At 42.3% G+C, this 24491-nt stretch overlaps 1 protein-coding gene across 5 annotated transcripts in view; it reads right to left on the bottom strand.

Moving 5' to 3' along the window:
* The window catches only part of cep350 (centrosomal protein 350), a 166295-nt gene that overhangs the window by 103799 nt on the left and 38005 nt on the right, over positions 1-24491 (bottom strand). For all 5 annotated transcript variants that reach the window (XM_072573397.1, XM_072573399.1, XM_072573394.1 and 2 more), the window contains exons 6-8: positions 17374-17999; positions 16147-16260; positions 471-584 (exon numbers count right to left, since the gene is read on the bottom strand). In XM_072573397.1, coding sequence (XP_072429498.1) covers positions 471-584; positions 16147-16260; positions 17374-17999 — 854 coding nt within the window. The remainder of the gene's footprint in view (positions 1-470; positions 585-16146; positions 16261-17373; positions 18000-24491) is intronic.

Here is a 24491-nt window from a genome sequence, read left to right on the forward strand (position 1 = left end):
AAATGTCTAAAAAATGCAACAACAGCTATGGTTAGGGTCAAAGCTAGTCAGTATGGTGCTCATATTTCCTGTGTTGCTGATAGTCAAAGGTGGTAGATAATCAATATCCTCCATTGTGTTACTCATCAAGACTTTGATTACTGAATTTGAGATAGATATAATGAGGCTCGAGCCTTCACTCATCGTTTACTTATGTGCAATCTGAGTCACCTCGTCACGGTGAGATCAATTTCCATGGAGTAGATGCATAATTATGTTAATACAAGATTCACTTAAAATCTGTGAAACAGTTTCACTCTGTGAAACAGTTGTGAATTATTTAGGTTTCTAAGAAGATTCCAAATATCTGTGCAGGTTAAGGCTCTGCACAAGATTAAGGATCAGCAGAATAGTTTGTGCTTTACCCATGCACACTGTCTGCAAAGAGAACCAAGTTAGCTAGCCTTAAATAGAAAATCTGGTTCACTCACTCGGTTTAGCGTCAGGGCTTGGTGATTGAGCAACCTTTTGCACTTTCCGCACTGGTTTAGTGATTTTCTTCTCTTTAACTTTTTCACATGTGGCTTCCTTCATTTTGCTACTCTCTGTCAAAAAAAATAAAAGTCAATGACTGCAGGCAAGAGTGACAGATCAGTTTAGCATTTGACTAACTTATTTCAATTAAACTGGATAATTAGTATACATTAAATTGAAAAGTATAATTTACATTAGAACCAGTAATGGTTTCAAATATTTCACAATCTGGATCAATCGACATTGTCCCAGATTTGGAAAAAGTACAGAACACATTTATATTGGGATGTGTGAATACATATAGAGATGAACAGGCTGGAGATGTTGGGGCTTTCTCCTTCGAGCACAGAAGATCAAGAGGAAGTTGATGGAGCTCTTTAAAGTCAGAAATGGTTTCGATAAAGATAATCTGTTTCCAATGGCGGAGGTGTTGATAACCAGCGGGCATAAATGAGCTGATTAGCAATTGAAGCAGTAGCAACACGAGAAAAAAATTTTACTCCACAAATGAGGATCTGGAATTCACTGTTTGATCGGGAGCTCAATACAGATTTAACAGTTGTTTTCAAAGATAAATGCACGAGAAAATAAGTTGAAGGGTTATGGGGACCAACTAAGGGAAAGACTAAATGAACTGCTCTTTAAGAAAGCCAGCACTTGATAGGACGAATAGCCATCTTCTCTGGTGTACTATTCTGTCAAGTAGCTAACAATATGCTTAGTATAGGTCAGTGAAATAAGAGTTAACTGTAACTATCCAGAGTAACAATAGACACTGAACTTGCACAACTCTTTCAAGGCCACCAACTCCATATGTGCATGAATAACAAATCTCTGCAGATTCTTTGAAAAAGAAAATTCGGTTGAAATCATACAATTGCATCCAAAAGCCAATGTTCCCACAAAGCTATTAGTATAAAGCACCAACAAAAACATATATTATTGGAAAAGCCCAGCAGGTCTGGTGGCATCTGTGGAGAGAAATCAGAGGTAACATTTCAGGTCCAGTAACCTTCCTCAGAATGGGAATAACATTAAGGGTAGAGCAGTGGATGCTGTTTACATGGATTTTAGCAAGGCTTTTGACAAGGTTCCTCGTGGTAGGCTCATCCAGAAGGTTAAGGTGCATGGGATCCATGGTGACTTGGTTGCATGGATTCAGAATTGGCTTGCACTTGGAAGTTCAAGGTTGGTGGTAGAAGGGTGGTGTTCCGCAGGGATCAGTACTGGGACTTGTGCTGGTGATATATATGAATGACTTGGATGAAAATGTAGATGGGTGGGTGAGTAAGTTTGCAGATGATACAAAGATTGATGGAGTTGTCAAAGGATATAGATCAGTTGCAGATATGGGTGGAGAAAAATGGCAGGTAGAGCTTAATCTGGGTAAGTGTAAGGTGCTGCACTTTGGGAGTCTAAATGTTAAGGAAAAGTATATAGTTAACAGCAGGACCCTGAACAGCATTGAGGTACAGAGGGATCTTGGGGTTCAAGTCCATAGCTCCCTAAAGGTGACCACGCAAGTAGATATGGTGCTAAAGGCAGCAAATGGCATGCTCGCCTTTATTGGTCAGGGAATTGAGTACAAGAGTCAGGATGACATGTTGCAGCTTTGTAAGACTTTGGTTAGGCCACACAAAGTATTGCGTTCAATTCCGATCACCACATTACAAGAAGGATGTGGAGGCTTTGAAGAGGTTGCACCAAGAGTTGAGAGGATGCTGCCTAGATTAGAGGGTATGAGCTATAAGGATAGACTAGAAAAACTTGGGTTGTTTTTATCTGGAAAGGCAGAAGCTAAAGGAAGATCTGATCGAAGTCTATAAAATTATGAGATGCTGAGATAGAGTTGATGGTCAAAATTATCTCTCTCCCCCACTCAGAGTTGAAATGTCTAATACTAGGGGGCATGCATTTAAAGGTTGGTGGGGGGGTTCAAAGGAGATGCAAGGGGCAATTATTTTTTTTACACAAAGTGGTAGGAGTCTGGAATGTACTGCCATGTGGCTGATATGACAGCCCTGTTTTATAGACTTTTAGGTCAGCACATGAACATTCAAGAAAATGGAGGATTATGGACTCAGGGATTAGTCTAATTTAGCATCACGCTCGACACAATGTCATGGGCCAAAGGGCTTGTTCCTGTGCTGTACTGTTTTATGCTATTAAGTCTGAGTTTGTCCAGCATTTTTTGTTTCTGATTTCCAGCATCCACAGTTATTTCAGGTCTTTTTTTTTAAAAAGTTAAAGCTCTCCCAGCTCCTCTGAAGGTACGAAAACTCAGAGGCAATTTGCTGAGCAACTGAGTAAAACTGTCACTGCTGAAAAGTTAAAATAGATCTAAGCAGCTGCAGGTTCATCATACATCCAGCCATGGCAGTTTGACTTCTACGCCTGTGCAGGTCAGAAAAGCATGTGGAACATGTGCAGCTGTTTTCAATTCTTCAATCTACTAGTGTGTGAAGGGGATGATCAAGTATCATGAACTATTATACAACAAAAAAAAGCCGACAGGCTGGTACTTCGCTGGTGGTTAGGTGAGGACAAATTCCACATTCACTCATTCTTGTTCTACCCCTTCACCCTCAACAAAGACATCAAGTCAACTGGAGTACTGGTCTACAGACTAAACAAGCGCAGGAAACTTCATAACTATCCCCTCACTTTGAAGTCCACAAATAGAAACCACCCACTAGATAAGCAGCAGCGAGATTATTGGCTGAGTGTCTGCTCACTAATCAAGGGATGGCAGAAGACTTTGACAGCCATGTCAAACACACACAACTAACAGTACAAGCCAAGGACTTACCAAAGATCTGGTTCAGCTATGCAAGCATGCTCAACTTTCAGAAAGTCTCACTGGTGGTTTCGGATATATAACGGAAAGGCCTTTAAAACCTCAGAAACCAGTTAACTTCACCAAAATATTACTTTCCTTGTCCCACTTTTATTCGCAAAGCTACGTTCTAATTCCCTGAGCAACCTGAGCATTCCTATGTTTAGCAGATGTTCTGAGGAAGACTTTAAGTACCCCACCTCAAGACTCTGTTCAAAACTGCGTTAGCAAGTGTACCAGAGTAAAATCATTAACTGAAACACTTAAACAGGAGTCAATGAGTCTCCTGTTTGCATACTATTGTAATTAGTCTTGCATTCAATTTCCACATATGATTTCAATATCATTTTTTCTGCACAGCTATGGAGACTCAGCCCCTGCTGGCTGCTTCTAGTGGCATGAAATTATTGGCAATATCCCTCTGATGCAGCTCCATTGCAAACAAATAGCCTGGGTGCAACATCAAAACAACCTCGCAAGAAGAAACGGTCATCTATTCTGAACGGCATTCTCCTACCAAAACAATGCTACCTAACTAATCTATGCAGTTATGGAATCCAATGAAAAATGTTGGCATTTTACACTACACAAGCATACAGCTGAATTTCAGTTTAACAGGGGTGGAAAATTAGTTGACTTGTAGGATTCATTTGCAACCATTAACAATGAACCCTTACTGCAAACCAGAAACCCCTCAAAATTGGAAAGCAGTGATGGCAAAATGAACTGTACGAATTCTGCTACTCTTAAATAAAGCATGCAGAACAGCAAATACGTTATGCCTACTTCTAGCACCATTTTCTAGTCAAGTTTAACCCAACATCTGACAAGAAATATGCTCGACCATAAATTTAGAAACCATGCTAACTTTTAAGGGACCTGGCTTTAAATCCTGACGATGGTAGATGGTGGAAGTTAAATTCAATTCAAAATCAGAAATTAGGAATCAATAATGATAACTAAACCACTTAATGAGGTTGAAATGGCTGAGCAAGCCACTCAGTCATAACATTCATCAAAATGTTGCAAAAAAGGAATAAAAACGGACGGACCACTCAGCATTGACCTCGGCACCAGAAATGACAACAGCAAAAAACAGATCCTGTCAACTCTGCAAAGTCCTCCTTGCTAACATCTGGGTCTACTCCAAAATTGACAGCTGCCTCAAAACTAATCAAGCAGCAGCCTGACGAGTCATATTTGTGAAGCAAACCTTACAGATTATAGCCCAGAGACCAATGTCACCATCCCACAGTATGTCCTTTGCCATGAGCAGGACATATCCAGATGCAATGGCACACTAGTACATATTCAGGAGGAAGTGGTTCTGGAGTCCTCAACATTGACTCCAGAGCCCATGAAGTCTCAAGTCATTAGGTCAAACAGGGGTGAGGAAACCTCCTGCTACACTTTCTCAGCTGATGAAACAGAACTCATCTATATGTTGATTCAACAGTTGAAAGCAGCATTGGGCGTGGCAAGTGCACAGAATAACCTCTGGATGGGAGATTTCAAATCCAACCATGAGCAGTTCAGCAGCAACGCGACTGGTTAAGTCTTAAAGGACATTGCTGCCCCTGGGTCTTCGGCAAGTGGAAACTACCAAGAGGGGAAAAAAAATACTATCGTCACCAACCTGCTGGCTGCAAATACATCAGTCACTGAATCAGAGTTATACATCATAGAAACAGGCCCTTCAGTTCAACACATCCACGCTGACCAGATATCCTAAACTGATCTCGTCTTTTTTGCCAGCATTTGGCCCATATCCCTCTAAACCTTTGCTATTCATATACCCATCCAGTTGCCTTTTAAAATGTTGTAATTATACCAACCTCCACCACCACCTCTGGCAGCTGGTTCCACACATGCACCACCCTCTGCATGAAGTGGTTGCCCTTCAGGTCACTTTTAAATCTTGCTGTCCCACCTTAAACCTATGCCCTCTAGTTTTGGGCTCCCCTAACCTGGTAAAAAGACCTTGGCTACTCACTCTATCTATGCCTCTCATGATTTATAAACTTTTATAAGGTCACCCCTCAAACTCCGACACTCCAGGGAAAAAGTCCTCAGCCTATTCAGCCTCTCCCTATAGCTCAAAGCCACCAGAACCAAACATCGTTTAAATCTTTTCTGAACTCTTTCCAAGTTTAACAACATTTTCTTATAGCCAGAGGAACTGATTAAACATCGTATGCTAAAAGTGACCTCACCAAGGTTCATGACAGAAATCAGCAAGAGTGTCCACCACATAGTCCTTATAGAGGTAAAGACCTGCCTTCCTTTCGATAGGCAGCAATGAAGCACAGTGGACCAACAGCAGAATCATATCCCAACACAACCTGCAACCTCAAGATCCAGCATAATCCCAATTTTACCATCATCAAGGGACCAACTCTGGTTCCATGCAGATGCAGGAAGGCATGTCAGCAGCAGCACCAGGTGTAGCTAAAACGAAAGAGAAGTGTCAACCTGGTGCAGCTACAAAACAGAACTGCTTAAACAGCAAGTAATAGACTGAGAGAAGCAATTCCACAACCAACAGAGCACGTCTGGGCTCTGCAGTTGTACCTCATCTGATTGCGAATGGTGCTGGATAATTAACCAACTCACTGGATGAGGTGGTTCCATAAATATCCCCAGAATATTCATGTAAAAGTTAAGACTAATACATTCACAACCATTTTCATCTAGAAGTCCAGAATGGATGAACCAGCTCCACCTCCACCTTCTCCAGAGATCCCAGCATCCTAGATGCCAGTCTTCATTCAGCCAATTTGATTCACTCTGCATGATCTCAAAAGAGCAGGCTGTAAGTAATTAATACTGTAAACGTTATGAACTCTGACAACACACCACCCTCTAAAATGCCCCATGCCCTTAGTCAAGCTCTTCCAGTATAGTTACAACACTGGCATCTACTCAATGTGAAAAATTGTTCAGGTATGTCCTATACACAAAAATCAGGACAAATCTAAACTGACCAATTACTAACCTATCACTTGACCATCAATAAAGTGACAGAAGGTGTCAGCAGTGTTATCAAGCAGCACTTGCTCAATGATAGGTAGTTTGGGTTCTGCCAGGGCCACTCCTGAACTCATTACTGTCTTGTTTCAAACAGAGGTAAGATTAATGTAACTACCGTGGAAATCAAAGCTTTGACCAAGTGTGGCTTCAAGAAGCCCTAGCAAAACTGGTGTCAATAGGAATCAGGACAACTTTTCACTGGTTGGAATCATACCAGGCACATAAGATGGTTGTGGTTGTTGGAGGTTAGTCATCTCTGCAGGAGTTTTTCTGAGTAATGGGCTGACTCCAACCATCTCAACTACTTCATCAACAACATTCCCTCCATCATAAGGTCAGAAATAGGGATGTTCGCTGATGATTGTGCCTTCATTAGTGAACAAACATTGCACAATGTTCAGCACTGTTCATAACAACTCAGATTCTTAAGGAGTTCATATCCAAAAGCAGCAAGACCCGGACAGTATACACGCTGGGCTAAAAAGTGACAAGTAACATCCACACTAAACAAATTCAGGGAATGCTGTCCTCAATGAGAGACAATTTAGCTATCACCCTTGACATTTAGTGGTGGCACCATTACTCAATCTCCAACTATCAACATTCTGGGAATTAGCATTGACTGGAAACGCAACACACTGACTACAAGAGCAGGTCAGAGGCTACAAACTCTGCTGCTAGTCTCTTGATTCCCCAACATCTGTCTACCATTTAGAAAGCACAGATCAGAAGTGTGATGGAAAACTCCCCACTTGCCTGGATGAGTGAAGCTCCAAAACATGAAGCTTACCACCATCTAGGTGGAAGAAGCCTGCTTGATTGGTAGCTCATCCAAAAATATCCACTCCCTCTACCACCGATGATCAGTACCAGCTGTAGCTATTTACAAGATGCACTGTAGAAATTCAACAAAGCTCCTTTGGCAGCAACCTGCAAAACCATAACCACTTCAATCGAGAAGGACAAGGGCAGCAAATACATGGGACAACCACCACCACTTGCAAATTTCCCTCCAAATGACACACTCCAATTTGGAAATATATTGCCATTCCTTCAGTGCTGCTGGGTCAAAATTCTGGAAGTCCCCCACCAACATCACTGTGGGTCAACCCTACAGCAATTGACCATAACCGAAAAGGCAACAAATGCTTGCCTAGCCAGCAATGCCCACACCCGGAGTTTGAATTTTTTCTTAAACAAAAACTGTGCCTGAGTCTGATCAAAGTTTTATCTTAAATGAGAATAGATTTGCAGATTTTTGACTCGATAAAACTACGCACAAATCAGATGTACTGACTCATTATTCAGTGAAGATGCAGTTTTTGTCTGCCAGTTCAAACCTGCATTTGGTTGCATTAATGCCACAGTATGATTTGAAACAGTATTCCATATTTATTGCTGCTAGATCACTGGCAAACTTCAAATTAGAAAATTCAGAACAATTTTTTTTTGGTTAAATCAAGTTATTCACACACATTCAAAAAAAATGGAAACAGGAAGGTGGGGGAAGCAAACAAATAATACCCAGAGAGAAAAAAAACAAGCTGGAAATACTCAGCATGTCAAGCAGTACCTATGAAAGAAACAGCTAGCTAACATTTCAGGTTGAGGTGACTTTCATCAGGTCCTTTCACCTAATATATGGTCATCACGCCCAGAAATGTCAGTACCTAAGCTACCAGAGACTATACTCCACACACCTAGTTCCAAAAAACAGGACGAGGGAACAATTTTGGTTTCTCTAATTATGATGAATTAGCCCCACTCTCCTGTTCTTTGGTTGAAGGACATCATTTAAAATATAACAGGAAGGAACACTTTGGGGCCAGAAACCATAATTCTATTACTTTTCAAATCGCGATGGACGAATCTAGAAGTCTGAAATTGGAGGAAGCCCAATTTTGATGGTATTTGGCAAAAACTTTCAAAAGTTGATTGCGTGCAGATGTTTGCAGGTCAAGGCTCAGCTGGAAAATACGAAGCCTTCAAAAATGAGGCAACGTGAGTCCAGAGACAGTATGGTTCAGGAGGGTGAAAGGCAAGGCTAGTAGGTGCTGGATGACTATTGAAATGGAGGTTTTGGTCAAGAAAAAGGAAGCATGTGTCAGGTATAGACAGGATAGATCAAGTGAATCCTTTGAAGAGTATAAGACAGGAAGAATATACTTAAGAGGGAAATGACTTTGGCAAATACAGTTCAGGAGAATCCAAAGAGATATTATAAACACATTAAGGACAAAAGAGTAACTAGTGAGAGAATAGGACCCCTCAAAGATCAGCAAGACAGCCAATGTGTGGAGATGGGGGAGATACTAAACAAGTATTTTACATCAGTATTTACTGTGGAGAAGGACATGGAAGATTTAGAATACGGGGAAATAGATGGTGACATCTTGAAAAAATGTCCATAATAGAGGGGCTGGTGCTGTTTGTGCTTAAAACACAAAAATGAATAAATTCCCAGGACCTAATCAAGTGTACCCTAGAACTCAGGGTGGGAAGCTGGGGAAATGATTGCTGGGCCCCTTGCTGAGATATTTGTTTCATCAATAGTTACAGGTGAGGGTACCAGAAAACTGGAGGTTGGCTGACGTAGTGTCATTATTTAAGAAAGGTAATGAAAAGCCAGGGAACTATAGGTCAGTGAGCCTGACATCAGTGGTGGGCAGTTGTAAGAGGGAATCCTTAGGGATAGGATTTATACGCATTTGGAAAGGCAAGGACTGATTAGGGATAGTCAACATGCCTTTGTGTGGGAAATCATTTCTCATTAACTTGATTGAGTTTTTTGAAGAAGCAACGACAAGTATTGATGAGGGCAGAGCGGTGGACATGATCTATATGGACTTCAGTAAGGTTTTTGAGGAGGTTCCTCATGGTAAACTGTTAGCAAGGTGATATCACATGGAATACAGGGAGAACCAGCCATCTGGATATAGAACTCGTTCAAAAGGTAGAAGACCAAAGGTGGTGGAGGGTTGCTTTTCAGACTGGAGGCCTGTGACCAGTGGTGTGCCACAAGGATCAATGCTGAGTTCCCTGCTTTTCAACGTTTCTATAAATGATTTGGATGTGAACACAGGAGGTATAATTAGAAAGTCTGCAGATGACACCAAAATTGGAGGTGCAGTGGACAGCAAAGAAGGTTACTTCAGAGTACCAAGGGATCTTGATCAGATAGGGCAATGGGCCAAGGAATGGCAGATGGATTTTAATTAAAATAAATGAGAGGGGCTGCATTTTGCAAAGGCAAATAAGGGTAGGACTTAATACTAAGGTCCTGGGGAGTGTTGCTAAACAAAGACCAAGGAGTGCAGGTTCATCATTCCTTGAAAGTGGAGTCAGAAGTAGATAGGATAGTGAAGATGGTGTTTGGTATGCTTTCCTTTATTGGTCAGTGCATGCAGTATAGTAGTTGGGAGATCATATCGCAGCTGTACAGGACATTTTTGGAATATTGTGTGAAATTCTGATGTCCCTCCTGCAGGAAAAATGTTGTGAAACTTGAAAGGGCAGCACTTCGCATTTATCTAAATTAAACTCCATCTGCCACTTCTCAGCCCATTGGCCCATCTGATCGGGATCCCGTTGTAATCGGATGTAGCCATTTTCGCTGTCCACTACACCTCCAATTTTGGTGTCATCTGCAAATTTACTAACTATACCCCTTCTGTTAACATCCAAATCATTTATATAAATGACTAAAGTAGTGGACCCAGCACCGATCCTTGTGGCACTCCACTGGTCACAGGCCTCCAGTCTGGAAAACAGCCCTCCACCTGAAAAACAGCCTGTCCTCTACCTTTGATCCGGTTTTACAAGGATATTGCCAGGGTTGGAGGGTTTGAGCTACAGGGACAGGCTGGGGTTGTTTTTCGTGAAGCATCTGAGGCTAAGCAGTGACATTATAGAAGTTTAAAAGATCATGAGGAGCATGGATAGGGTAAATAGACAAGGTCTTTTCCCTGGGGTTGGCGAGTCCAGGGCTAGAGGGTACAGGTTTAGGGTGAGGCGCGAAGGATTTAGAAGGAATCTAAACGACGTCTTTTTCATGCAGAGGGTGGTGCCTGTATGGAATGAGCTTCCAGCAGAAGTGGTGGAGGCTGGTACAGTTACAACATTTAAAAGACATCTGGATGATTGAATGAATAGAAAGGGTTCAGAAGAATGTGGGCAGAGTGCTGGCAAATGGGATTAGATTAATTTAGGATATCTGGTCCGCATGGAATAGTTGGCCTGAAGGGTCAGTTTCCGTACTATACATCTCTATGATTCTATAACCAAGTTGCCAAGATTGATGCCTCAATCTGAAAGCTTGCCCAAAAATCAGTCTTTCTCTGTCCTCTTCACATTATCATCCAAATTCACCATTTCCAACCTGCATGCCATCCGCAAACTTAGACGTGATTGCCTTGATGTCCAAACTTAGATCATGACTGTATCAAAATGAATACTGTTCCAAAACTTAATTTCCATCTCCAGGGATTGACAATAGTTTTAGGTGAAAGTGAAGACTGCAGATACTGGAGATCAGAGTCTAGATAAGAGTGGTGCTGGTAAAGCACAGCAGGTCAACCAATCAAGCCCAACGCCCCATGGCCAAACCAACCAATCAGGCCCAAAGTCCAGTGACCAAACATTTCAACAGCCCCTCCCACTCTGCCGAGGACATGAAGATCCTCTGCCTCCTCCACCGTCACTCCCTCACCACTCAATGCCTGGAGGAAGAACGCCTCAACTTCCGCCTCAGAACACTTCAACCCCAGGGCATCAATGTGGACTTCACCAGTTTACCCATTTCCCCTCGCCCCCACCTGACCCCAGTTTCAACCTGCCAGCTCAGCTCCATCCTTATGACCTGTCCTACCTGCCAATCTTCCTTCCTACCTATCCAATCCAGCCTCCTCTCCGACCTATCACCTTCATCTCCACCGCCATCTACCTACTGTACTCTTGACTACCTTCTCCCCAGCTCCACCCACCTCCCATTTATCTCTCCACCCCAGAGGCTCCCTGCCTCATCCCTGATGAAGGGCTTTTGCCCAAAACATCGATTTTCCTGCTCCTCGGATGCTGCCTGACCTGCTACGCTTTTCCAGCATCACTCTAATCTAGACACTGAATAGTTTTACTCCAATCCATTAAATGACCATTCATTATTACTGTCAACGGCCCTTTAATCCCCATGGGTTTCATTGTGTTAAATCTATTATATGGGGTTTTATCAAACATGCTCTGAATGACAATACACACAAAGAGCTCTACCCACATTCACCATCTTATTTCAAAGAATGCTAATCTGCCTTTTAAAAAACAAATCCGTCATTAACCCATATTTTTCAAAGTCAAACCTATTTTTTCCTGGATTATTGTTTGTGGAAGTTTATCCATTTCTTGTCATTAATTTAGAAATTGATTGTTGAATTGAATGGTTGAGGGATTGGAAGTGGTTTTTTGCCTTACTGTAGAGAAGTTGGGGAGTCTCCGATAAGTGATTATGTTCTTTCCTATTCTTCAGTCTCATCGTACTATACAAATTTATGGTAAAGTTAGTAAAATTTAAGATCAAGTAAACATAATTAATTAGTCAAAACTCATTATATATAGCATCTGTGCTGCCATCATTAATGACATTTGGAAGTACCTGAATATCAGTGATCTAGTACAAACATGCCTGCTGTAAGTATTGGAAATTTGAGTAGCTTTGGCTCACAGATTATGAACCGGAGGTGAAAACATGCACAGTGATATATTAAGGAGAGGAACGTTTACCAGGTTCTTTGTACTAGGAGGCAGCCACACCACTTGTGATAGGGTCTTCTGATTTGATCGGTGGGAAGGAACAGGAGGATATGACCGAGTGAGGCAATAGGAGTATCAGCCTCTACAAGTGTCCAATAGGTATGAGGTCCTCTCAACCACTTTGCCAGAGAGCAGGCCTTGCTTGGTGGAAGAGCAAACCGACCATCATCCAATCAAGTTGGGGGGAGCAACAGAAATGTTACAGGAGATAGTATAATCGAGGGGTTTGATGACATTCCCGGCCAAGATCAAGAGTTCAACCACTCTGGTGCCAGCAGTGCCACATCTGCTCAGGACTTGCAGTGGGACGGGGACGATCCATATACGTACCAACATCATAGACAATACTATTAAACAAGTTCTGCAAAGAGCATACGAGAAGTAATGCACCAAACTAACAAGTAGAAACTCAAAAGGTTATAACCTCTGAATTGCTTCTGAAGCCCCATGCAAATTGGTATAAGGCAGGTACGGAGTCTAGAACTAGAAGGCATAGGTTTGGGTGAGGGGGGACAAATTTAAAAGGGACCTAAGGGGCAACTTTCTCACGCTGAGGATGGTGCATGCATGGAATGAGCTGCCAGAGGAAGTGGTGGAGGCTGGTACAATTACAGCATTTAAAAGGTAATGAATAGGAAGAAGTTAGAGGGATACAGGCCAAGTGCTGGCAAATGGGACTAGATTAGGTTAACATATCTGATTGGCATGGGTGAGTGGGACACCGAAGGGTCTGTTTCCGTGCCGCACATTTCCATGACTCTGTTGGTTAAAGAAAGGTGTGCAAATGAATTCTGGTTCATAGGCCACTGACATCATTACTGGGGAAAGTGGGAGCTGTAAGTGAGTAGACAAAATATTGTGAAAAAATGTAAATTTATTCACTTTGGCAAAAATAACTTTTAAAATAAAGTGCATTACTTAAATGGAGATTGAATGCAGAATTCTGAGGTGCTAAGGCATTTAAACGGTCTGGCACAAAAATCACAAGTAGCTAGTATAAAGTACAACAAGTGATCAAGATGACCAATTGAAGTCTATCCTTATACAAAGGGAATTGATTGCAAAGTGAGGGCAGGGTTATACACCAGTTCTACATGGAATTGGTGAGATCACATCTTAAGTACTCAAGTACAGTTTTGGTCTCCTTATGTAAGGATGGATGCAAATGCATTGGAGAAGGTTTACTAGATCAGTACTTGGAATGAGCAGATAGTCTCTCCAACCTGTTCTCAAAGGCAAAGATGTTTCTACTGGAATTTAGAAGACTGAAGGACATTTCAATTAACGTATGCCAAGGTCCTGAATGGCACTGACAACCTGGACGTGGAAAGGATGTTTCCTTTCATGGGGCCAGTCCAGATCTAGGGGCATGGATTTAAAATTAGGGGTAATCCTCTTAGGAGGGGCAAGAAACTTTTTCTCTGAGGTTTGCGCAAGTTTGGAACTCTTTACTGAAGACACTATTGGGGTACCATCAAATTTTTTAAGGCTGAGCTAGATTCCCTGCAAGAGAATCAAAACTAAATTGGGGTTAGATGGGCAAGCGAAATTCAAAACACTAATAGATCAGCCAGGATAATCTTGAATGGCGGACCAGGCTCGGAGGCCTGAATAGACAACGTCAGCTCTATTTGGGAGGTTTGTAAATACTTTATACTTAAATTCTCGACAAAAAAGTCTAATTAGATCCAATTTATCTAGCCTCTGTTGAAACAATTTTGATTAGATTAGATTAGATTCCCTGCAGTGTGGAAACAGGTCCTTTGGCCCAACAAGTCCACACCAGCCCTCTGAAGAGTAACCGACCCAGGCCCATTTCCCTCTGACTAACGCATCTTACACTATGGGCAATTTAGCATGGCCAATTCACCTGACCTGCACATCTTTGTGACTGTGGGAGGAAACCCACGCAGACATGGGGAGAATGTGCAAACTCCACACAGACAGTCGCCCAAGGCTGGAACCAAACCTGGGTCCCTGGCCGTGAGGCAGCAGTGCTAACCACTGAGCTACCCCATAATTACACCCTGTATCTTGACATCATCTGCAAACTCTCTGGCTATAGCCAAATCATTGTCACATACCGTGAAATCAAGTGGCCCTAGAGTTGAACATCGCATAATCCCATAAAGGCAATTGACATTACCTTGAACACATACTCTCCATTTCTTTTTGTCTATACTAGAAACTTCAGTTGTTACAGCCAATATTTAACAAGAACAGCCCCACAAAGTAACCATAATAGAAGAGAGAAAGTTCGAAGTACACAAGAGCTCAAACCTTAATTCTGCAGACCTTTAGCTCCTGATTCAATTCATTTAAAACCATTACCAATGCAGTATAAAATCTCTAGTACAGTTAAGAGTCACATAAACAAAACAAAACATAGACATGACACACTTTGCAAACAAAACTCTGCACAAAGTATATTTAGGGCAATGACTTCACAAATAAACTGGTTTCACATATTCTCCAAGTCAACCTACATAAGTTTCCTGGCAGATACTGTCTATAATTTTGCCTAAAAGTTACCTGTCCTGATGGGTGTGATCCCAGCCACAAAAAACAAAGGAAAATAAAAATAAAAGAATAGCCTGTGGATACCAGTTCTCAGTGTCTAGAGTTTCTAGATCACCAAACCTCACTGGAAATAAAATCGACAAGAACCAAGGTTGGCACAGCAGCTGGATATAGTGAAGTTAGTTTCTTCCAAATCCCACCTTTCTTAACACTTGAGCTCATCCAAGGTTCTTTTGTTCGCAACCCAATTCAACAACTTCCATTTGCACATCACCTTTGTGCTCTATGCCCAGGAATGTCAACTAAGTTTTTCATCTGCATGCTCAAACCCCACTGTAGTCTCACACTGCCCCTCCTAGAAATCTGTGCTGCTTCAATTCGATATCTTGCCAACCTTAATTCCATTCTTCCAACTACCTTGTCCCCCACCTCCGCAAAAATAACACCTGCGCCTTCAGCTACATCTGGCCCAATACTCTCCTTTAACCTCTTCCCTTCTGTCTCCTTATGAGGCTCCTTTGAACTTTCCTTGAATGGCCAACCTGTTGCAGCATTGCTGTTAAGTCATCATATCAAATTTTGTCTTATTGCATGTGAGGTCTTTGGGATATTTTATTCTTTAAAGGCACAACATCAGTGGGAGATGTCGTAATCAGATACAAGACACAAAGGCCAACAGCACATGCACAGCAGCCTGAACTGAAGCAAAGTATTCTACATGTTATCATAATATCCACCTACGTTATTTTTCCTTATTAGGTGAACTACCTCAAGATAGCCAACAACACAGAAGGCTATCCCACACCAGCTCTATAACTGGGGTCCTTTTGTTTTGGTCTTTTTTTTTTAAAACCCCATCAAGGCTAGAAAATATTACAGATTGTGAAGCGGATTAGGTGTAAAGGTGCGAGTTCTGACTCAAGGTAATGTACTTTAAACACCATGCCAAGATCACATCAATTGTAGTCTGTATCTTCAACATTGTTCCTTTACATTGAAGTCACTCAGAAGTGAGTCATTTTGTTCAAAAATTACAGCAATCAAACAATGTGTGGACCATCTTAATATGCAGTTTGGAATTTAACAGGTACAACATATGCAGCATAGCACACTAAACATTCAAGCATCTTTCAATTACTACAGTGAATATTAAAATTAGCGACAGGCCATTTAGAAGTAATATCAGGAAGCACATTTTACAGACAAAGGAAAGCAGAAGCTGTAACTCTCCTCTGAAACTACTGTGGATTCTGAGGGTCACACAATCATCAAGACAAAAATCAATAGATGTCAAATAGATAAGAGTATCAAAAAGATTTGAAGCAAAGGAAGGAAAAGGAGTTGAGATGCACATCAGTCATGATCTGATAGAACAGCAAAAGCAGCCTTCAGTGATGGGTTAGTGCAATCCTTTTCCTACAGTAGGAAGAGATAACCATGCCTACCTGTTAACTGGAGTGTGAAATCACGGTATAGGTCTTTACTGATACCATGCAATTCATCCTCACGCCACACTTTGCCATCCGGTGTTCGGATTTTGGTCTCCATAGGGTTGAAACCTGGAATAAAAAAAGGATCTATGACATCAGAATCCTGAACATGAAAATACACTCCTCCTGCAGTAATATTACCCATCTATAATTAGGCCTGAAACAACTTTAAAAAAAAACAAAAGACATTTTTGTCAGAAAAGACTAAGATGAAAGCATCTCCTTCTAGATGGCAGGCCAATACAACTCCATCGGAGAAAGTGAGGACTGCAGATGCTAGAGATCAGAGTCGGAAAGTGTGGTACTGGAAAGCACAGCAGGTAAGGAAGCATCTGAGGAGCAGAAGAATCAACATTTCGGGCATAGGTCTTTCATCAGAAATGAAAGATCATCCTGAAGGGAGTATGTCTACAAAATTGATTTGCCTGCTCCTCAGTTGCTGCCTAACATGCTGTGCTTTTCTAGCACATTTTTCGATTCTAATACAGCTCTATAATCAATTAATTAAAAAAATTAAAATATTCAATTGATAAGCAGCATTTGAGGATAAGAACACAACAGGAAAAATTACCTAACCATGGCTAACCAGAAAAAATAAAGATAGCACTGGTACAATAGGGAATAGGGACCTGGGTGACCTTGAACACCCGTCACTGAGAGCAAGCATGCAGGTACAGAAAGCTGTCAGGAAGGGAAGAGGGTTTGAATATAGGACCAAGGAATATTGCATGCAGTTTTGGTCTTTTAACTCAAGAGACGATGATTGTGCCAAAAAGGGAGTATGGTCAAAGATTCACCAGGCTGATTCCTGGTCTGGTGAATGGGTCTATATTCATTGGAGTTTTGAAGCATTAGAAGAGATCTCATTGAAATGTACACATTTCTTCTTGTGCTGGACTGACTTGGCTGGTCATCATCCCATTGCAATGTCTAAGAGTTTGCTGTGCTGGGCACTTTTCCTACATTGCAACAATGCTTCAATGGCCTTAAAGCGTTTGGGATCCTTCTGAGATTGTGAAAGGCACTAAATAAAGCCAAGCCTTTCTTTACTGGTGACACCCTCACACTCCCACCGCCATAACCCCGCTAACTGCAATGACCTGGAGCACATTGTCAAATCCATATCTTCTAGCAGCCAAAAATTAATGAAAAATTAATGACAAAGCTCACACCCAGACTTACCTTTGTATGATGGAGCAGGTGGTGCTGCAGCAACCTTTCTCACTTTGGCAGTGGAAGCTGCAGGATCAATTGCAGGCACTGCAGGCAGCTCAGAGGTGTTCAGTAGTCGATCTCTCTCAGCAGATTCCTCACAGTGCTCTCGCTGCTTCCTGATCCGTTCCTTCAGTTTCTCAAGCTTGTCATCATGCTGCTTCCGGCGCATCATCTCAAGCTTCTGCATGACTGACTCAGACGTGGAACTTGGGGAGGATAAATGGGACTGTTCAGAAGGCCGATCACTCTTTGCATCAGACTCGAGGCTCACGACCTTAACATGGGGGCCTTTATCAGTGCCACCTTTCGGACCCAGAGCACCTCGGCCAAGAGTTTTGTAAAGTGCATCGGAGCTGTGCAGGTCATCAAGTGCTGAACGGTCGTTGAGATACTTCACCTCAGTGTCATCTACTGCTGTCAAGCACGTACTCTCATTGTCCAAACAGTGATAATTTCGATTGTCTCGCTCATATATCATGCGGCTAACATCACTCTCCTTCCCTCGCACTTCATTAGAATTACGTTCAGAAAGGAGGCGCTGAGCTTCCAGCTGGCTAGCAGTCAGATACGATGGAACTCTGACATCCACGTCCCTAATAACAAGACAGACCCAGTTATTATTACTCATCCTCATATCTAATTTGTGGTCCTGAAAATTATTAGGATTATTTGAGAAAAATCTAATATAAATCACTTTTGAATACTGACCAAGACCAGCAGGAATGGAAATAAGTGCCATTTCCCAAAGTAACAGTATACCAAAATTAAACCATTGACTATAAAGGACTTTCAGATATTTGAAGAAAACGAAATATCCTTTTACAGGAAGGAGTAACTGCTCAGGAGATTATAGAGACTTACAAGCATGTTGCCAGAGCTTGAAAACTGTAGCCCAGTAGAAAGGTTTGAAAGGTTAGGACTATTTTCCTTAGAACAGATGATGATGCGGGTTAATTAACAGAGGTACAAAATTATGAGGGGCACAGGAAAAACTCTCTAATACAGAAGACAAGTACCAGAGGGCACAGAGTTAAGGTGATTAGATTAGATTACTTACAGTGTGGAAACAGGCCCTTCGGCCCAACAAGTCCACACCGACACGCCGAAGTGCAACCCACCCATACCCCTAACCTAAAACTACTGGCAATTTAGCATGGCCAATTCACCTGACCTGCACATCTTTGGAGTGTGGGAGGAAACTGGAGCACCCGGAGGAAACCCACGCAGACACGGGGAGAATGTGCAAACTCCACACAGAGAGTCGCCTGAGGCAGGAATTGAGCCAGAGTCTCTGGCGCTGTGAGGCAACAGTGCTAACCACTGTGCCACCGTGCCACCCACAAAGGTACCTTTGTAATCATTAAAAACACACACCGGATCATCAACGCCACACTCACAGGAATCCGATTCACGAGAGAGGAAGAAAAGGATAACCAACTCCCATTCCTAGACGTGATGGTACAGAGAACACCAAACGGAGAATTCACCACAAAGGTATACAGGAAAGCCACACACAGACCAAGTCCTGAACCATGAAAGCAACCACCCCAACACACACAAATAAAGTTGCATCAAGACACTATTCAAAAGGGCCACAACTGCAGCACACCAGAACTGCAAAAAGAGGAAGAAGAACACCTATACAATGTATTCGCCAAAAACGGATACCTGCGCAATTTCATCAACAGATGCCTAAGGGAAAGGCAACGGAACGAGGACATGCCGCAACCCAAAGGACTAGCCACACTACCATACATCAGGAGCATTTCCGAACTGACAGCCAGTCTACTGCGACCACAAGGACTCATAACACCACACAAACCAACAGCCGCTCTCAGACAACAACTCACCAGAATGAAGGACCCGATACCCAGCATGAGCAAAACCAATGTAGTGTACAAAACCCCATGCAAGGACTGCACAAAACACTACATAGGACAAACAGGAAGACAGCTAACGATCCGCATCCATGAACACCAACTGGCCACGAAATGACACGACCAGCTATCCTTAGTAGCCACACACGCAGATGACAAGCAACATGAGTTCGACTGGGACAACACTACTATTATAGGACAAGCCAAACAGAGAAAGCCAGGGAATTCCTAGAGGCATGGCACTCATCCACAGATTCTAACAAACACATCGACCTGGACCCAATATACCGGCCACTACAGCGGACAGCAGGAACTGACAACCGGAACCGGCAGATTCAAACCACTATAAATGCCGGTGGAAACATCACAGAAGCGCTTCACAGGAGGCTCCCAAGCACTGAGGATGTCACCTAGACAGGGGACGAAACGTCTGCAACACAAATTCCCAGCTCGGTGAACAAAACCACAACAACGAGCACCTGAGCTACAAATCTTCTCCCAAACTTTGAACACTTACTGGGATGTTGCCAGGTATGAAAGATTTGAATTATAAAGAAACATTGAATAGGCTGGGACTTCTTTTTGCTGGAGCCTAAGAGTTTGAGAAGCAATCTGATAGAAGTTCATGAAAAAATAACGAGGTATAGACACAGTTAAAGGTAGTTGTCTTTTCCTTCAGATGGGGGACTTCAAGACTAGGGGGCACATTTTTCAGGTGAGAGGAGAGGGATTTAAAGAGATGAGGCGATTTTCTATTACACAGAGGGTGGTTCACTTTTGGAATGAACTTCCTGAGAAAATGGTGGATGCGGGTACAATTACAACGTTTAAAGAGACATTTGGATAGACACATGAATGGGAAAGGTTTGGAGGGACACGGGCCATGAGTTGGGACTAGTTTAGTTCAGCTTGGACTGGTTGGACCAATAGGCCTGTTTCCATGCTGTGCGATGCTAAAAAAAATCCCTTGAGTTACTTGTTTTTGCTAGTTCTTAATCTCAAATCAAGGCAACAACAGAAGCAAAGTTAGACTTGCCAGCCAGTTTATACATTAAGAGCTGGAGAATTGGGGAATGTGCCAAAGGGTACACAGTGGCTATGAAACTGAATAACCTTAGGAGTCAAGAGGAAGGGAGAAGCTGTTGAAAGCAGAGGTTTTTTGCTTCACTGCAGCAAAGGTTTATTTCTGTTCTGAATTTATACCTTTATCCTAGTCAAAGTAATTTGCATGTCCCAAGCGCACACATTAGGCTGACATCTGTTCCCACTGTGAACAGAGTACTACAACAATTATCCTGGTACGTTTGCGGTCAAAATGTGTGAAAGAAAGAAAAAACAATCAATGTTTCACTTCAACAAAAGTAGTGTGTACAAAAACACTTTCATCCTACTTAAAATTCAGCTCTGTTCTGGAATGGTTACCACGTTAGGTTGCATAAATCTGGGCATAGGAACAGTATTACAACCAAAGTTTCAACATGTCTTATTATAATCAGTAGGAGATAAGGAACACAATGGATTTATAGCAACCTCTACCCCAAAACAGTGAGACCCTTTTTACAGATCAATTTTATGGCTCAGCCTGAGTCACTAGACATTCCAAAAATCAAGTTGGACATTATAAAGGACAAACTATCCAATCACCTGACGAACGAGCAGCACTCTGCAAGCTAGTGTTTCCAAATAAAACCAGGTTATAGTCCAACAGGTTTAAGAGATTTTTAACTTTGTCCACCCCATCCAACACTGGCACCTCCAAGTTATGCAGATAAAAATAGCATGCCTGCATAAAACCAGGACAAGGATAGGCATAGCACAAAGAACTTCAGGTAAGAGTATTAGAAAACCATTGACAATGAACAGAGCCATTCAGGCCATTGTACATGCCAGCTCTCAAGAAATTCCCATGTTATAATCTCATGTTCTTTAAAATTTGTTTCTTTATAAAAAAGACTTACCAAATTTTTTTAAAAGCCGTTAGACAAATTGCATTCCTCCTGAGGCAGATACAAAAATGTTCTGCAGTTTTTTTTAAATTCACCCATGGACATCACTGGCTGGCTAGCAGTTATTGCTTATCCTCGTTGCCTTGAGGAAGCGGTGAGGAACCATTGCAGTCCACATGCCATTAGTTGACCCACAATGCCCTTAAGGGAATTCCAGGATTTTGACCCCGCGATATTTCCAAGCCACAATGGTGAGTGTCTTGGAAGGGAACTTGCAGGTGGTAGTTTCCTCACACACTGGCTGTTGTTGTTCATCTTGTGGTCATGGCCACCTAAGTGGTCATGTGCTTGCAATGTGCTATCGAGGGATCTTTGAAATTTCTGCAGTGCAACTTGCACATAGGACACATTACTGCTTCTGAGTGGCAATAATGGAAGGAGTGGATGTGATCATGTCAAGCTCGAGTGCTGTTAGATGTGCATTCATCCACTGGACAGCATTCTATCACACTAACTTGGACATGCTTTGGGCGTCAGGTAGTGAGTTAGTCACCACAGCATTCCGAGCCTCTAACCTGCACTTGTAGCCACTGCAATTAGATGGAGAATCCAGTTGAGTTTCTGGTCAATGGTAGCCCCCAAGATGTTGATAATGGGATATTCAGTGATGATAACACCATTGAATGTCAAGAGGTGGTGGTTAGATTATCTGTTATTGCAAATAATCATTGCCTGACATAGTATGGTGTGATAATACTTGCCACTTGTCAGCCCAAGCCTGGATATTGTCCAGATCTTGCTGCATTTGAACCCAGGAGTTGTGACTGCTGCTGAACATTGCACAATCAATCATCGGTGATCATCCCCATGGTGCCCTTAGGGAGGGTATCCCAGGGTTTTGACTTTACGATCAAGGGAAGGTGATTGATGGAGTAGCTCAAGACAGTTGGGCCTGAGACACATGCCTGAGGAACTCTTGCAAAGATGCCCTAGAGCTAAGATGACTGCCACCTACAACCATCTTCCTATTTTGCAGAAATAGGACTCCAATCAGCAAAGAGTTTGCCCCGCTCTCCACTGATTCCAGTTTTCTTAGGACTCGTCAATGTGTCAAATGTGGTCTTGACATCAAGGGCTGTCAGTCTTACCTCACCTCTGGAATTCACCTCTTCTGCCTACGTTTTAAAAGTGGCTGGAATGAGGTAAGCAGCCGGGTGGCCCTGGTCAATGGGTGTCACTGAGCAGCTTACTGCTGATGAAGAGCTGTTTGATAGCACCGTTGAGGACACCTCCCATCATCACTATTGTCGGAATGCTGTCAGGGTTTATCTCCTTTGTGATATACATTGCCGCCAATCATTTCTTGATGTCACGTGGAGTGAATCAAATTGACTCAAGATCGATATCAGTGATGCTGGGAACCATTGGATGAGGCAGAGATGGATCATTCGCTCGGCACGTCTGGTTGAAGATTGGTGTGAATGCATCAGCTTTATCTATTGCACTGATGTGTCAGGCTCTTCCATCACTGACCAGGCGAATATTTGTTGAGGTCCTCCTCCAGTGAGCAATTTAACTGTCCAGCACCACTCACGACTGGATATGGCAGACTGCAAACCTTAAGTAGAACTTAGAATCGATCCTCAGCCTTGAGTTGCTAGATCTGTTCAAAGTCTGTCACATTTAGCACAGTGATAGTGCCACACAACAGTATGGAAGTTATTCTCAATGTGAAGGAGAGACTTTGTCTTCACAAGGACTGGGCAGTGGTCACTCTTACTGATTCTGTCACAGACAGATATATCCACAGCTGGCACATTGGTAAACATGAGCTCAAGAATATTTTTTGTTCGTTGGTTCCCTCACCACTTGCCACAGACTCACTGGGACCTGACTGGCTCGATCAGTAGTATTGCTGTCAAGCTGTAGTGGACATTGAAATCCCCCACCCATATTACATTTTGCACCCTGGTCACCCTCAGTACTTCCTCCAAGCGTTGTTCAACATGTAGGAGTACCGATTCAGATGGTTTCTTCGCCCATGTTTAACCTGAAGTAAATGCTGAGGACTCCCAGAGGCAATGCTCCCTGACCATCTACATCAGTACTATCATATCTGGTGGACCTGTACTCAAAAATGGAACAGGTCATACCATGGGTTACTGACAATGGTCTCTGGGATAATATCTGTAAGGTTTGTTTCAAGGGTATGACTGTCAGGCTGCTTACTCACTAGTTTCGATGCAGCTGTCCAATTTTGGGAGTAAAACCCCGGTGTTAGTAAGAGGACTTTGCAAGGGTCAACAGGCGCTCTTTTTTTTGCCATTGCCGGTGCCTAGGTCAATGTCTATTTTCATTTCTTTTTCATAGCTTTTTGATGACTTATGACCAAGTGGCTTGCTTAGCTATCGCGTAGGGTGGTCATGAGTCAACCACATTGCAGTGGGTCTGGAGTCACATGTAGGCCAGACCAAGTGAGGACAACAGATTTTCTTCCCTGAAGGACATCAGTGAATCAGTTGGGTTTTTACAATCAATGGCTTCACGGTCATCAGTAAACTCTTAATTCTACATTTCTTGTACTGAATTATAATTTCACCATCTGCCATGGTGGCATTCGAACGAGCTGGAGCCCCCACAACTTTAACTGAGTATCTGGATTAACTTCAGAGCAATCATACCACTAAGCCTTCACCTCCCCTTGAAATGAAACTTGATGCAAATGACAGTCTGTAACTTTATTAATTTTGTGGCTTCCATAACTTCACCTTGTATTCACCCTCTACTTACTGTCTCTTCCACCAATAGAAGCAGTTCTTCCAAATTCCTGACCATTTTTGAGGTTTCTTCTGAACCACTGTTCAATCAAATTTATCTAATCTCTCTTGATTACTATAACCAATAAATATCAAGTTCACACTTGCACAGCTTTGAAGTCATTCCTGAATTAGGGTTCCCAATACTGGGTACAACACTCTAACAGTAACTTAACCAGTGATTTGTGACTGTTTAACATTTATTTTTGTACTCCAGCCGCTATTTATAAATGGCTCTGATGAACTGATGATGATCTAAATACTGAGCTTTACTAATGTATCACCAATAATAGCTGGTTCTGTAGGGCAGTGAAATTGGAAAAAAGACCAAATAAAACCAACTGAGGTGGGTTACATGGTAAAGGGTTCTTGCAAACACATTCTATTATTATTATTCCATATTTGAAATTGTGCCCATGCTTCTCATAGAAACTGCCTCAGGGTAC

This window comes from Chiloscyllium punctatum, chromosome 7, assembly GCF_047496795.1.
Source record: "Chiloscyllium punctatum isolate Juve2018m chromosome 7, sChiPun1.3, whole genome shotgun sequence".
Lineage (NCBI taxonomy): Eukaryota > Metazoa > Chordata > Chondrichthyes > Orectolobiformes > Hemiscylliidae > Chiloscyllium > Chiloscyllium punctatum.